The sequence below is a fragment of the Epinephelus lanceolatus genome, chromosome 15 (genome assembly GCF_041903045.1).
Source record: "Epinephelus lanceolatus isolate andai-2023 chromosome 15, ASM4190304v1, whole genome shotgun sequence".
Lineage (NCBI taxonomy): Eukaryota > Metazoa > Chordata > Actinopteri > Perciformes > Serranidae > Epinephelus > Epinephelus lanceolatus.
In genome coordinates, this window is record NC_135748.1 from 19,564,658 (window position 1) to 19,579,600 (window position 14,943).

General features: G+C 43.2%; 1 protein-coding gene across 2 annotated transcripts in view; it reads left to right on the forward strand.

The window, feature by feature from the left end:
• LOC117267175 (signal-induced proliferation-associated 1-like protein 1) overlaps positions 1–12,862 on the forward strand; it is a 30,115-nt gene extending 17,253 nt beyond the window's left edge. The window contains exons 9-20 of one of the 2 annotated variants that reach the window (XM_033642904.2): positions 929–1,189; positions 2,080–2,223; positions 2,318–2,454; positions 2,560–2,639; positions 4,092–4,510; positions 5,430–5,621; positions 6,242–6,404; positions 8,908–9,109; positions 9,381–9,530; positions 9,726–9,843; positions 10,158–10,236; positions 12,193–12,862. In XM_033642904.2, the coding sequence (XP_033498795.2) occupies positions 929–1,189; positions 2,080–2,223; positions 2,318–2,454; positions 2,560–2,639; positions 4,092–4,510; positions 5,430–5,621; positions 6,242–6,404; positions 8,908–9,109; positions 9,381–9,530; positions 9,726–9,843; positions 10,158–10,236; positions 12,193–12,336 (2,089 nt within the window). In that variant the 3' untranslated portion in view covers positions 12,337–12,862. The remainder of the gene's footprint in view (positions 1–928; positions 1,190–2,079; positions 2,224–2,317; positions 2,455–2,559; positions 2,640–4,091; positions 4,511–5,429; positions 5,622–6,241; positions 6,405–8,907; positions 9,110–9,380; positions 9,531–9,725; positions 9,844–10,157; positions 10,237–12,192) is intronic. The other variant, XM_033642905.2, reaches the window with a different exon arrangement.
• The last annotated feature ends 2,081 nt before the right edge of the window (positions 12,863–14,943 follow it).

Genomic DNA, 14,943 nt, shown 5'->3' on the forward strand with positions numbered 1-14,943 from the left:
GTGCCAGACCTGTAGGTTATTGGAGAATCTTTCACTGTGTGTCTCACTGGAGTACAATGGTTTGGGGATGGGAGGGGCAGACGGCATGTTACCTGTCACATTGTGTGTGCTGCCTTGTTGAGCACAGTGACACTAAGAACATTATGTTCCATACAAGCTGTATATGTTATTTTCCAAATGTAATAGGATTACTTCAAAGCAATACAATATGGTTCAATACAAGTACGTGTAGAGTTACACCCCTGCTTCACCCACAAAATGCTTGCATGCCTCCACAGTTAACAAAGACTCCTAAAACTGAGAAAATTGTTGATAAATTGGAGTAAAAGGGCTCCAGGTTTAACAACAGCAAAACCATATAAAAACATCAGTTTACAAACTCTCACACTACTCAGGCAGCATAATTTAAGTCTCATTTATCCAGTTGTATGCTCAGTACTTCCCAAACAAAACACCATTTAAAACACGTTTGCATTTAAGTAGCGTGCATAGGCAAGCTGCTTTTCCTCGAACAGAGTTCAAACGCACGAGCTTGCCCAGGTGTGCTACTCGTCCATGTCTGAGACTGTTTATGCATAAGTTTAGAGATAATGCATGTGTTTAGAGGTACTGAGCATACAACTGGATAAAAGAGACTTGGATTATAATACAGGAGTTGTGTGAGAGTTTGTAGGCAGATGTTTTGATTTAGTTTTGCTGTCGTTCAACACGATCCCCTATGACCTCAGTTCTTCAGTTTTCTCCCTTTTTGGATTCTTCGCTCACCATGTAGGCATGCAAGAAAAACTTTCCAAATTCAGTGTAACATAGGGTGAGTAATCGACATACAGATGCTCATTTTGTGGGTGAAGTATTTCTGTAATGCAGTTGTCTGTGTTTTTTTGAGGCTGTGTCCCGTTCTGACTGTGAACTCTTCATCTGTCAACAGAGGCTGCTCGGAAATCTACCACATGCCACTGGTGGATTACAAGAACCACAAAGAGGGCATGCCCTACGAGTTAAAGTTCCCGTTCCGCCCCACCAATAACAACAACACCAAGTGGCCACGCACCTCCTCCAGCCCTCAAACACGCGCTGCTGGCACAGCCGGGACGCTGATCAAGGCCCAGCCTTCAGACTTCAGTGACCGTAACTCTGCTGCTATTCCCCGAAGTGTTTCCAGCGACGGGCGACCCATCAACCCCAAAAGGTCACAAGATAAATATAATGCTTGTATGAAATTTGCAGACACACTGAGCACAAAGCTGTCTGGCTGCAGTACACACACACACACACACACACACACACACACACATACATACACACACACAAATCACCAATAAAAGCTTCTAAACACAACTGAACATGTTCCAGCAGGAATAGGCTCCGAAATCAGGGAGAAATTAATGACATCATTGGCCAAGATTACTGGTTTTCCTGATGTTACCCTGTAGCTACATGTAGCAGTGTGCTAGCATTTGGAGAATGACTGTGATGAAGTGTAGCGACACTTTCTCCCATTAAAAATCACCCAAAAATAAGCTTCAGAGCACAGCTAGACATGCTCCAGCAGGAAATTTGATCTGAAATCAGGGAGAAATTAAAAACATCAGCAACCAAGTTTTTATGTTTCCCTGATGTTAGCATGTAGCTACATGTAGCAGTGTACTGGCAGCAGGGGAATGACTGTGTATAGACACACGTCTCTTATAAAAATCACCAACAAAAGCTTCAAAACACAACTAGACATGTCCCAGCAGGAATATGATCATGAAATCGGGGAGATATTTAAAACATTGGCAGCCAGGTTTCCCTGATGTTAGCATGTAGCCTCATGTAGCAGTGCAGGCTACCTAATAAAAAACACAGTAACATGCCTGGAGCAGATGTAAAGAAATCTGTCACAATCTGATGTTATCTTGTTGCCACACACAGTCTAAAGCCTGATGTTTGTGCTCACTGGGATTACTTTTACCTTGTTATTTGGAACTTTGACAGTGTTTCATATGAATATCCAACGTTGTAACTTTAAATATATGACAAAAGTTAAGGAAAAGCACAAATACTTCTCTTTAGTGACATACTTACGTGTTGCCACAGGTATTCACCAGGGAACGACAACTACGCTCTTGCCTGCTCCATTGTGATGGGCCGCACAATGCACAACACAAACTCCCCCTCCAGCCTGCCCTACACAGACACCATGAGCTCCAACCAGTGGAGGCAAAAGTCTATGCCTGATGGGTAAGTTCTTCTGTCCCCAACTGTGGATTACATGTGCTAAATGTCCTGCTGCACTACCTGGCAGCATAGGTGACCTTCCTCATCTCCCCTGTAGGTTTAATAACAACAACTGCCAGTCCCCGGTGCAGTCTGTGCGGCAGGTGGCAGGTGACGGGGTCAATGGGATTAAAGCGTGCTCCAGTTCGGGTGTTGGATGGTCCCGACCCGGGGAAGGTGACAAAACTAGTGCAGGTAAGACGGAACTCCGAACTCTGGGCAATAGCATTGAGTAATAACTCTTACTGTGCTAACACTCGTCTACAGACCTCATTACCCATAAGTCGTTGCTTCCCACAGAGACGGTTTCCAAGGCGGTGATTCCTCGACTCCAGCCGTCAGAGCAGGGCAGCAGCATGTCTCCTAACAAAGGCACTAAGGTGAGCTGGAATCAACAAGCACCATACTGTAGATAATTTCCTTACTCCTATGTGATGGCAGGTTAGGAGTTGATAAAGATGACACTGTGGTAACCAACGGGCTGCTGTTTAATCGCCGGTAATGATTATGTGCCTTTGAGTAAGAGCTAGAAACACGTGAACACCAAACTACACAGTGGACAGTCTTAAGGCCCAGACACATTGAGTCGCGTCACGTCGCCTGTATCTCAGCCAAAATGCTTCACCTGAACACAATGCAAAGACTACAGCCATTGGCCAACTAGCATGAATGTTTTGTGCCTGGGTAACAGGAAATCATTCTTCATAGCAGCAGGCCACGGTAGTCTGAATTCCTCAATCAAAAAGGGAAACTGGTAGACCGACAGGATGGATTAAAGACGCTAGTTAGCCAGTTAGCACATAACTAGCACAACATCATGTTAAAAGAACAAATGATATTTACTGTGTGCTAGCTAACAATAACACATACAAATTACAGCAGTTTCTGCTAAAGAGCTCATGGCTAAAAAAATAAAATGACCTCATGTAATAAGTTTGTTACAAACTCATGCCCTCTTGACTTTAGCCGTTTTGTTTACTTTCCTCACTTCCATTTCTATTCTTCTGTACTGAACTGAACTGCTGATCAGATATTTCACACATCTGCCTCAACTGTCTCTGACAAATACTCAATATACTGAATTGGCCAAAAAAAAGCAGACAGGCCAAAAATAAGCAGACAAGGGCTGACTAGTGACAGGGTTGCAGGAAATACTGCCAAAACTAGGGCAACAGATGCTCACCGACAGCCCGACATTGACCGACTGTCGGCTTGGTGTGTCACTGCCATTTGAATAATCACAGTAGAGTGAGTTTGCAATATCATTATGGGTGAAAATGTGCGCTATGTGCTGTAAATAATTGCAATATACAGTATATTAAGTGAAAGATCTTCTAACTCAAGCCTCATTACACACCTTATAGTGTTTGTTTAAGTGTGGGGAAATACATATAAAACAAATACCATTTCAGTGTTCATACTTCAAGAGAGCCATGAGAACTGTGAACAAAACCTCATAAGGAGAACCAACAAGCTCATCATTTATTAAAGTAATGACTCTGAAATTTGAAGATTTGCTCAACTTTGAAACAGCTCAAATTATGTACAGAGCAAAAAAAACAAAACAATTATTACCCGAAAGTATCCAAAAGTTGTTTCAACTACGGTAGGTGTTATAAGCTGTAGCTTCAGCCTACACCTTTTTTTCAGACTGCAGAAGTGTCTAAGTTATGTTAAATTACTTGTAATGTTTTGCACTGTACTATTTAAGTATCTGCCATTTTGTATGAGACGCTGTGACTTTATTTACATGAATTTGTGGATTAATACATCATGTTCTTGTAATTGGTTTCACTTTGAAAACGCTCATTTGATTTCTCATCTCTGAATAGGGGGACGCTCCATATTCATCCAGCCAGTCGAGTAGCAACACGCTCTCCAGCAACGCCTCCAGCTCCGCCCACAGCGACGAGAAGTGGTACGAGGTCGGCTCACGTTCAGGAGTGCGGAGCGATCTGGAGCTCAACGGCTATCTTCAGGGTGCTTCCACTGACAGTGGCATAGATGCCACCTCCTTCACCGCCACACAAAGCAGCACAGCTTCCTCCACCGGTGCCTTCAGGGCCAAAGACAAAATCCCATGGCAGGATGACTCGGCGGGCAGCCAGAGAGCCTCGGACTCCTCACCGCCGACACCAGACTCTCTCGTCGCCATTGGAGGCAGCGAGATCCCAGCCAAGAGTCCAACAGCCTTTCCACTAGTACCTGATAGCGGCTCGTACAGCCTGAGTGACGCCGCCTCCCACTCCAGGTGTGCTGCTGTTCTGTTTGAGTCAGCTGAGGAATTTGTGGCTTCGCATCAATGTTTCATTAAACAGACAGTGATTCATTGTAGTCCAGATATATCCTGCACCATCCCAGATGGAAAAGTCCAAAGCTCTGCAGTTTGGCGTTAACAAAGGGAGAGAGGAAGAATGAAATAACTCTGCCTGTGTGTGTGTGTCTGTGTGTGTGTGTGTGTGTGTGTGTGTGGTTTTGCATTTGTATGTATCTCCGTCTCCCGGTATCCATGATAGAAAGGAAGTGCTTGAAGTTGCAAGAAATGCAGACTGTGAGCTCAGCACTGTTCCCCCTCTTCTAAATCCCACTTCCTTTTGAATCAACTAAAGCTTTCCTCTCTCCTCTTCACTCAGCCAGAAATAACTCAGCTCCACCAGACCTGTACATTGGCAGCTTTGTTTTATAGTATGCGCAGTGCACGCACATGCGCGCCTGCACCCAGACACAAAAGTTGCTGTTTGAAAATTCCAGCTTTTATGTCAAACTACGGCGGAATGTTATTTGAAGTTGCTGGAAATGAAGCAAGGACACTGTGTCCTATTTTTTTATCTATAAAATCATCAATCGGTCCCATCTGCAGAGACAGTGGGGACTGTGGTGATGGAACAGGTTAACTAATGAGTTTAAGAGAGTCTGTTTATGTTCTGTTTATGTATGCGTAAATATTTTAAACTAGAAGAAAAGTAGCCATCTGGGAGGATTCATTGGTGCTTCATCAATCATGCCAATTGAACCAAGGCCAAATAAAATGAAACCCTGACATGACTACGACTGTACAGCCAGCCATTTAATCTGCTCTTGCTGCTTGTATGGATTATAATCACATGAATATCAAAGTGACGCCCTTCTTCACCCACTCATATGTCTCACCTGCCTCCCCTCTTCTCCAGCACACTCAGTTCTGGCCACTCAGGGAGTCCGATGGGCCAGGGGCAAGACGAGGCATCTGCTGCGGCCACCTCACCCACATCACCGGGGACCAAGAGCTTCTACCCGCGTCAAGGAGCGACTTCAAAGTACCTGATTGGCTGGAGGAAACCCGGGGGGACCGTCAACTCTGTGGACTTTGGCAGTACTCGCAAGTAAGATAGGAACTGTGTCTCCTGCAGTGAAAAGAGAAGTTGAGATTCAGTGTTGAAATGCGTCCTGCTGTCAGCGATGTTGATGTTTGAGACACCGGGGAAGGGAATGAATGTCTTGTTATAGTTTGCCACATTGACTGCTCGCCTAGTACTGTTTTTTTTTTATGTGGCCAACACTGCCACCATGTGGTGTAGCTGAGGTTGAAACTTCTTATTTTTAAACAAAATCTTTTGGTTCCCAGAGATGGGTGACTAAACATAATTGGTCTTTTTCATTCATTCATGGCAGCATATGAGTCACTGTATCACAAGGGTGATTGCATCATTTGTGGTTGATGGCAGCTGCTGTTTTCACACTGTACAGCTGCTCAGCAAACCACAGTTACTCCTGGTGGAGCAGTTAAGTGGTTACGAGTCTTGTCATTGGCATGTTAACATCACAGAGAGTAGTTGCAGATCCTTATCATTTACCTCAGCGTTTGAACTGCTGACCTTAAATCACAGACATGCTTTTCAAGTTCTTGGCTGCCACCTCTATAACCTTTGCCTGATTTGCTATATAATGTGTGTTATTTCGACTTTAGGAGTCTCTCTGTGTTGAATCTTGTTTTTATCTTCAGAAGGCATCAGAGTGACGGTCTGCTGGGAGGTCAGCCGCAGCTCAGGGCCAATCTCCGGGGCTCCCAGTCGCCCCAGCGGCACACTGCCAAGTCCAGCCTGGAAGAAGACTTGAAGAAGCTCATCACACTCGACAGCCCTCCACCCACTACAAGTGAAGAGAAGGTACTGAGAAAGGATAGAGATTCCTCATCAGGGGTACTTGTACCTGTGGGGTTACTTCTCAGAATTTGCACCGTTGTTTATACCGCAGACACTGTGATGTCCAAGGCAAATTTCCCACTGGGATAATGAAGCCTGTTCCATCCGATCCTTCTGCAGTTGCCAGGGGAAACGTGGAAAGCTCTGCTAATTAAAGGCACACTTTGCTGGATTTGTCACGTACTGTTTGTGAACACAACATTCAAACTTTGCCCCTCTTCCTCGGCTCAATGAGACTGAGAGTAGCGGTGGTCAAACAAGCTAGGAAGTGATTGAAGTGAATCAAAGAAATAAAACGTTATTTTCTGATTGTTTCACGGTGGTTACACTCTGAAGCACAAATAAACACACCCACACCTCCACACAGCCCTGCAGGAAGGTGCTGCATTGCCGGATTTTGTCTGAATTCAACTGATGTGCACGCTTGTGTGTGTGTGGCTCAACCTCGCCTTCGATCAGACAGACACACAAACCTGCAACTTGCACCCTCAGAGCAGAGAAAAGAAACGGCTGGTCGCTATGTTATTATAGAGTCTCAACCTCATGCTGCTGCTGGCTGGGGGTGACACACAGAAACATCCTGAACAAACTAAAATAAGAAGAAAGTACAGGCAGAGGGCAGGTTCTGCAGATACAGACACCACCACACACTGAGAGTGAGTCAGAAGTGATGATGAGGGAACATTTTTGTGTGAGTCGCTATACTGTTTTTTCCCTGCATAGTATGCCTTTAAGTCAACTAAACAAACAAAAAAATAGATCAAGATTTGATTTAAGAAACAAATTCACATAGTCACATAGTGGTCAAGACGATACTAAACAGCCAAAATTGTGGCTTGTTTTGTTGTTGTTTGGCTGTAACTTTTTTTGTGTTGCTGTCTTGGCCAGGTTGCCCTTGAAAAAGAGATTGTTGATCTCAACGGGACTTACCTGGTTAAACATGGGTTAAATGAAAAATAAATTAGAATAAAAATAATATCAAAATATTTTAGGGGATTTTTATGACAATGATATTCTTGATGATATGACAAAATACCAAAAAATATTTCTTATTAATTCCAAGAGCAAACAGTCACAACAAATTAAGTGTTATAATTGCGTATGTCAGCATAAATGTAACAGTTTGCCTTCAAATAGTCAGTAAAAACTAAAAAAATCTCACTTCTGTAGTTTGTAAACAGCAACAGGAACCTGTTTTTTAAAATCTTGAATATTTTTATTCGATTTCAACAGGATTACACAGTGCATAATCACAACAAATGTCAAACTTAAAGCATATGTATGAAGGGAACGAAGCATGAAACTCCATCACAATCCTCCCCATTCCCATTCACGCCTAATAACAGCCGGAATAACATCAACAGGACGGTCCTCCATCTCCTGAATAGTACAGAAAATGACAGATGAGCTGAAAGTAAGGCTCAGTATAAAAAGAGAGGGGGAGAGAAGCCTATGTAAAAGGCTTTATCAGAGTATACACTGACAGAAAGCACCAAGAACAAGAAACAAACACAAAATCTTCAGTCTAACTGACAGCTCTGGAAGTGTTTCAGAAAGGGGCCAGAAACCTGTTTGAATTATTTATTTGAGTTACAAATTGACTAGCGAATCTTTTTAAGATTAAGGCAGGACATGATGTCCCTCAGCCACTGGGCATGGGTGGGCGGGGCAGCATCCTTCCATCTGATTAGAACTGCAGCGAGGCAAAAGACAGTGTACGGCACTGGATTTGAGTCAGGTTTACATCATCCTCTCCCGTGGGCGACCAGAGGCTGGGTTGCAAGTCAAAGTTATGGATTGAGGATAAAGTTTGGAAAAAGTCCTTCCAGTATTTTTCAAGGCTCGGACATGTCTAATACATGTGAAAAAGAGAAGCCCCACCTCTTGAGCTTTTGTCACAACCAGGGTTCATATGAAACGTGAAAGTCTGACTTTAGACCAATAGGCTCTGTGCATGACCTTAATCTGCACTAGACAGTGGCGGGCACAAAGAGATGATGAATTTACCAGTTTGAAGACGGAGTCCTATAATGAGGTAACAAAAGTTGAAACTACACGTAGTGTAGTGTAAATTAAATCAACAGGCGAGTTCAGCCATTATTTTAAAGTTATGAAAAGCCAACTTATTTTCCTTCCTTTGTTTGTTGTTTGTTTTTGTTTGTTTGTTTGTTTGTTTTTTGGAAAAATCCCAAAATATCGAGTTGTTTTGTCCACCTGGACCTGTATGCTCTGCCATTTCTCCTCTACCCTTCACACTGTGTCACTCAGCGCTGACCATCAGACCCCTAGCACACACACCAACACACACACACACACACAGACCTGCATTTATTTTGACAGGCTGTTGACTATCATACATTCGCACCTATTTTAAACTGCTATTATCGTGAAAGACATGATATGGCTCACCCATAATTTGCAATATTTTTCACTCTGTCTTACCTGAGTCCTGTCTCCATTATTTCAGCCATTATTCCCGGGTCCGCTGCCCACTCGTCGATCCCTCCAGAGAACCCTGTCGGATGAGAGTATTTACAGTGGGCAGAGGGAGCCGTCCTCCGGTGGACAGCGCGACACGCCTACTGACCTGCTGTTCAGCTGCTCTACAATGCCACGCTCACCCACCAGTCGTCACGGACCAAGCCGACGAGCATCACACAAATCCCTGGGTGAATGTTCAGTATTTATAGCTAATCATAGAGCAGGTGGCGGTGCTGTGGACCTTTTGTTTGTAGTTAGAACAAAAGTAATTAAGCAGGATAATGTGATTTGCAGTACATAGTAGGTAAGAATCTGAAAACAGGCCCTTCCAAAGGTTTGAAATATCAGTCTCAGTCTAAATGCAGCTGTTTGCTGCAAAATTTTCTCTATTTTTCTGCCAGGGGAGAACAGATTAAAATGCTGTCCACTGTGTTTTACTTTGCCATTTCTCCTTCCCAGGAGACCTGTCAGCCCCAGAGAGCTCTGAGCTGGAGCAGGAGAGGAAAAGGCAGCAGCTGCAGGACGCTGTCCTCATGCCCCTGCCTGACACTGGGGCAGATGGCCCACTGGACTGGGCCCACCTGGTAGACGCTGCCAAGGCCTTTGAGGGTAGGCACACATTGTGCTTTCATTTCCTCCTCAAAATCATTGGAAGTGAAGGTTAATTACAGATATTACTTTTCAGTGGTAGTTGTGGCAGAAAAACCCAACTGCCATCTTTGTTCTCACCAGGAGAGGGCACTGTGAGTCTGTATTTGCTCTCTCCAAGTCTAACAATGCGTCTTTTATCTGTTTTTTATTCAGAGCAGAGGCTGGTCTTCCTAGCGGCCCAAGAGGAGAGCTCCATGGCTGAGAGCGCAGCAGCCACCAGCCCCCAGCAGGCTGAGCCTCAGGCAGCCCCGCTGAGACAGCCCTCGCCTGGGTAAGAGGCCTCAGGTCATGGCCCGGGACCAGTGTTTACTTTAATCCGCTGGTGTCCAGCACTGTACCATGGAAGACCCTGCAGATTTCACTCCAATGAAACACTGCTGCAGCTGATATCACTAATTAGTCTTTCACACTCTGGTCGACTGCATGCTAATATCAGCGACTACAATATTAGAAATGAAAGAAATTCTCCATTTTCACGAGACTTAAAAAAAGGCTACTTTTGCATGTGGTGCAGCTTTAATCACTGCTGCGCTCTGATGTTTCACTGTTTGTTCCAGCTAATGTCCTGGTTGTTCTTTTTCACAGAGAGACTCCAGCCTGCCTGATGGGGAAGGTCAGCCAGCTGGAGTCAATGGTGAAGGCGCTACAAGAGGACTTGAAGAAGGTCAGTCATCATCTTTAAATAAGAGTGTGAGCTTTAACAATAACACATAGACTTATACTGAAAATATGTGATATATCCAATCTGGTAATTGGTTTAACATGCAATGGCTGAGTAGATATCTCCCACTTGACCTTTAGCAAAATGCAGTGATGTTGGTTACAGCACTGATGCTCTCCCCTTTCTCAACCCCTGCGCTCGGTTCTCTCTGACACTGTAAGCATGAAGTGTGAGGAAAGTGTTTCCTCTGAAGATCTGAGCTTGAAGTTGGAAGATGGTGTCATTTTAATATTCTTAAACCTTTATTTAACCAGGTGAAGACACACTGAGGTTCAGTGCTTTATTGTACTTAATAAACATATGTATAGACCACAGCCAGTTTATTACCTATAGTAGATGGCAGTCCCAGTTTGGAGAGGTAGACAGAAGTACTGGGTCACAGAAGCTGAACAATGTACTGCTGTGGACGCCACGTTTGTTCAGTTCCAAAAGTCACACAGTAACACAAACTAAATGATTGAGGCAGCGGTGGACCAGACACTCCTGTGTTCTGTGAGGTAAAATTACTGTTTCTGTCAAAGGAGTCTGGTTGCAGTGGACGGGGCGGCAGCGAAATGTATTTTAGCCACCTAAAGAGAGGACCACCCTAAAAAATCAATATCAAGGGTACACTATATTTAAATCATTTCACCGCTTTAACTTGACATCAGACAGCCCTTTCTGAAGGAGAACTGAGGCTGTCATATCACCCTCTTCAAAGCCACCACACTCCATTGACAGAATACAGAACTGAACAGTAATTTTACCTCACAGCACACAGGAGTTGCTGGTTTCCCGCTGCCTCGATTGGTTAGCATGTTTGTGTTATTGTGTGATTTTCTGAACTGAAAAAATAATGAGGCGTTCATGGCTGTACGTGGGTTTATTTACAGCAACGCCATCATGCAGAAACCTACGTCAGATCATGTAGGAAGAAGGTTTTAGGTGAGGTAAATCATAATAATAGTATTAACATGAGAACTTGACAGATTCCAACCAGACCACTGTTAAATGTTTGCTCACAGTCCATAAAAGATGAGTGTCAAAATAATAATCTATATAAATATTTCCTCCAGCTGCACCATCACCATCGCCACATCCCCATCCACCCTCCTGCACTCATAACAATCCCAACAAGAGCTGTACACACTACCAACAACATGTCTCTGTAGTTTGATTTTTTGAGTTTGAGTACATAAGGAAAGTCACTGGAAAGCTACAAAATGATATGAAAACCGAAAATAAATAAATAAATAAATAAATAATGGAGCCCCCCTTTAAGTTATAGACAGCTCTACTCAAAATAAAAGGAAAGACTTAATTACATCTTCATAGCTTGTTTTTAATTTCTTGTAATGCTGATCTTCAGACATATATAATTTGGAAGCTTTGAATAACTAGGGTCATCTTATTGATCATTTGTTCGGATCATCATGTTTGGCATGCATCCAACTGCAATCTTGCCACTCTTGTGTGCACAAGAGGACACTGTTAACACTTCATTTCAATGATGGGATCAGTAATATCAGTAATGGCTGTGTTTGATCTGACATGTTCAGCTTAAATCAGTTGCTACAGTTGTCAAGATGCCGTCTGTGCAGGCTGGCACGGCACTAATAAGAGAAAGAGCTTTTTGTAATTATCTGATCATCTAGAGATAACAAAGCTTGTTTACTCAAGATAACAAAACAATTATCTTGTTGTGAGATAACTGCGTTAAAAAAAAATAATTGGAAGCATGTCTGTTTTTGGCTTCTGTGATTTTGCCCTGAACCACTTTTATGAAATTCAATCACATCAGAAGGGAAGCCATAAGTCTGTTAAGCTAACAAGTTCCTTAAACACAAGGAAACAGACACTTAAAAATCTGTATGTCAAATGAAAGACTACATTGCTCACACATGTCTTTGTCTTCACCAGGAGAAGGATGCCAAGGCGTCACTGCAGGCCCAGATCCAGAGCCTGCGAGAGGACAACCAGCGTCTCCTGGAGGAGTCCTACAGCGCCTCAGCCAAGCTCAAGAAGTTCACAGAGTGGGTCTTCAACACCATCGACATGAACTGAAGCACAGAGCTGTAGACCGCTCTACATTAGGAGTATGACCACTACTCAAGCTGATCTGAAACTTGGCTGTTCAGCACTGCACGCACACAACAGAATAACTTACACAAACTCACAACGTGGACTGTTTCTCTCGGGCTTTTACAAACCAGTGCCAACATGGAATTACATGTCATCCGTCTTCAGCCTTGTGGATCTGTGGTATAATCACCAGGAGAGACTTTTTTGGGGAATGAACAGGGGAACGGGAGAAAAATAGAGCAGTGGTGCTACCGTGTGTCCGTTTTGATCCGATCAGCATGCACTCCCTTCCTTAGAATCTCACAAGTGTGATGCTTCGTGTCCGACCTGATGGATTGTGGGTATCCCTGCATGTCAGAGACAGCGAGATATGGAAAACTAACCTAAAGGGATTTAAAGTCATCGTCCTCATTTAGCTCCCCAGCTAACCTACTTACAAGCGAACAGATTTCCAATTAAAAAGCTCCGGCGCTATTTAAAATCTGTTCCTCCCATGCAAAAAAATAAAGTGACAGTGTGTTGTAAATGAATTGCTGTTCCATTTTCCCCAGTTCAGTGATAACACTGATTATTTTTATTACTAACCAAGAAAAAAGAAGCTATATGAGACTGTTGGGAGATCCCCCATAGGATACTTGTTTGGTAGCAGTGTGTGTAGGTAGATACAGACAAACACACGGACAGACCTCCATGTAGCACATAAACACTGTAAGGTCAAGTCTGTATTGCCTATGTAATAACACATGTATCAAATAACTTTAGAGGGTTAAAAGCAAGTGCGACTTGTATAGAGGACTACTGGTCACAAGCTGATATAAAAAGAGTATATACTATAAAATCACAGAACAATATGGGTGCCGTAAAGATATAGATTGACGGTTCAGTGTCGCTTATTCAGATTATTGTAAATATACGATGTTAACATTTATTTTCTCACCTCTGCCCTTGGTATATGTAAAGAGTATTTATGACAAAGATAATGGCCAAGAAAATAAATATGCAGTTAGAGATCTGCATGTACTTCTATATGAGAGAAAAATATATAAATATGCTTTAAATCTTGACAGAGTTTTCAACGGGAGAACTTTTATCCAAAAAGCTAAGTCTTTAAAATTTATTTCCAGCCTAGCCTGCTGCAGTGGATTGATCGACAGCACCACCCAGTGTTGACAACATGTAAAACGCTACATGGAACCGACCCCCTCCTTCTTCCATTGCATGCCAAAAGGCCTCAATCTGATCCTTAAATCTCTCCATAGACTCAATCGGTACTATTAAATATATGAGTGAGATGTGAAAACCCTGAAACTCCAGCTACAGACTTCCTGTAGTGTGTAAATCTGCCTGTAAGCTCGACCTGAATTCGTTCTGTAGCTGACCACACGGAGTCCTTATTTAAGCCTCACACCTGTTTCCTTTTGTACTCAGATACTGTGCAACTGTATATACGGAGAATTTGATATTAATCAGAATTTGCACCTTCATTCTTATTTTTTAAGATTATGTTTTTTTGATGTATTTCTGCTTTATTGGCTTGGTTATAGTGGAGAGTGAAAGGAGTAATATGAAAGATAAAGAGGGGAGACATTAGACAGGACAAAGACCACAAGAGTGACTCAGACGATTGAGTCCCAAACGACCCCCCGCCCCACCCCCAGCACAGCAGATCGCCCCTGCACCTTCATTCTTAACATGTGTGACAGCATGTGATTCTGTTTCCATTGAGCTGTGATGTGTAAAAAAAAAAGTTTATATCTATTAAAGATATTTTGTTGAATTACACTTGGTGTCACGGCGTAGTCTTTTAGCTTGGCGAAATGGGGAGAAGTCATTTCGCTGCTGCATGGGGCCGTTTGAGGTGACTTCCAGAGTAAATGGATACCTGTCAGAGGCCTGGCAGGAGGTGTCTGCCCGCTGCTGTATTGTGATTAACAGAGAGCTGCTGTTTTTCCACTTAGGCACGATTACACAAGGCAGTTGCCCCGATGGAGACGAGCCTCGATCAGACAGATTGATGGATGAGGATAACCTGAGAGACACCACACGGTGAAGGCGTGTACGGTTATGGATCCATGAAAGGACAAGGGTGTGATGTCATGCAGACTGATGGGTATACTGCTGCAAAGCTGTTTGTGGATATTTAATCAATTAGATTAAAGGATACACGTTTTTCAGTCTGTCTTAAAACAATATCGATGTGATCATATGGGCAGAGACGGGTGGCAAATCTATTAGAATCTTTGCCAAGTTTGCCAAGTCACCCACTGGTTTGTGGACTCCCAATCTGAAGCCTTGAGTTTGGCATTTCAGCTGTCGCCATCATGTTTTTTTTTTAGCCAGAAGTGACCATATTTGGACGAGAGACTGGTGCTGTGGAGGAGTGAGGGGTGGATCTGATTGAAAACCTAAGGACACTACCTGCAGACAGCCCGTCACTCAAAGTAGCCACACCCACCTACATTATGTGTAAGCCTGGATTTGTTTGTTTTGATGCATAGACAAAACATCAATATAAAATAGAAAAAAATGCAACTAAAAAAGCCTAGTCCTAATTAAACCAGTCCCATTTACTAGCCCAGTGTGGCAATG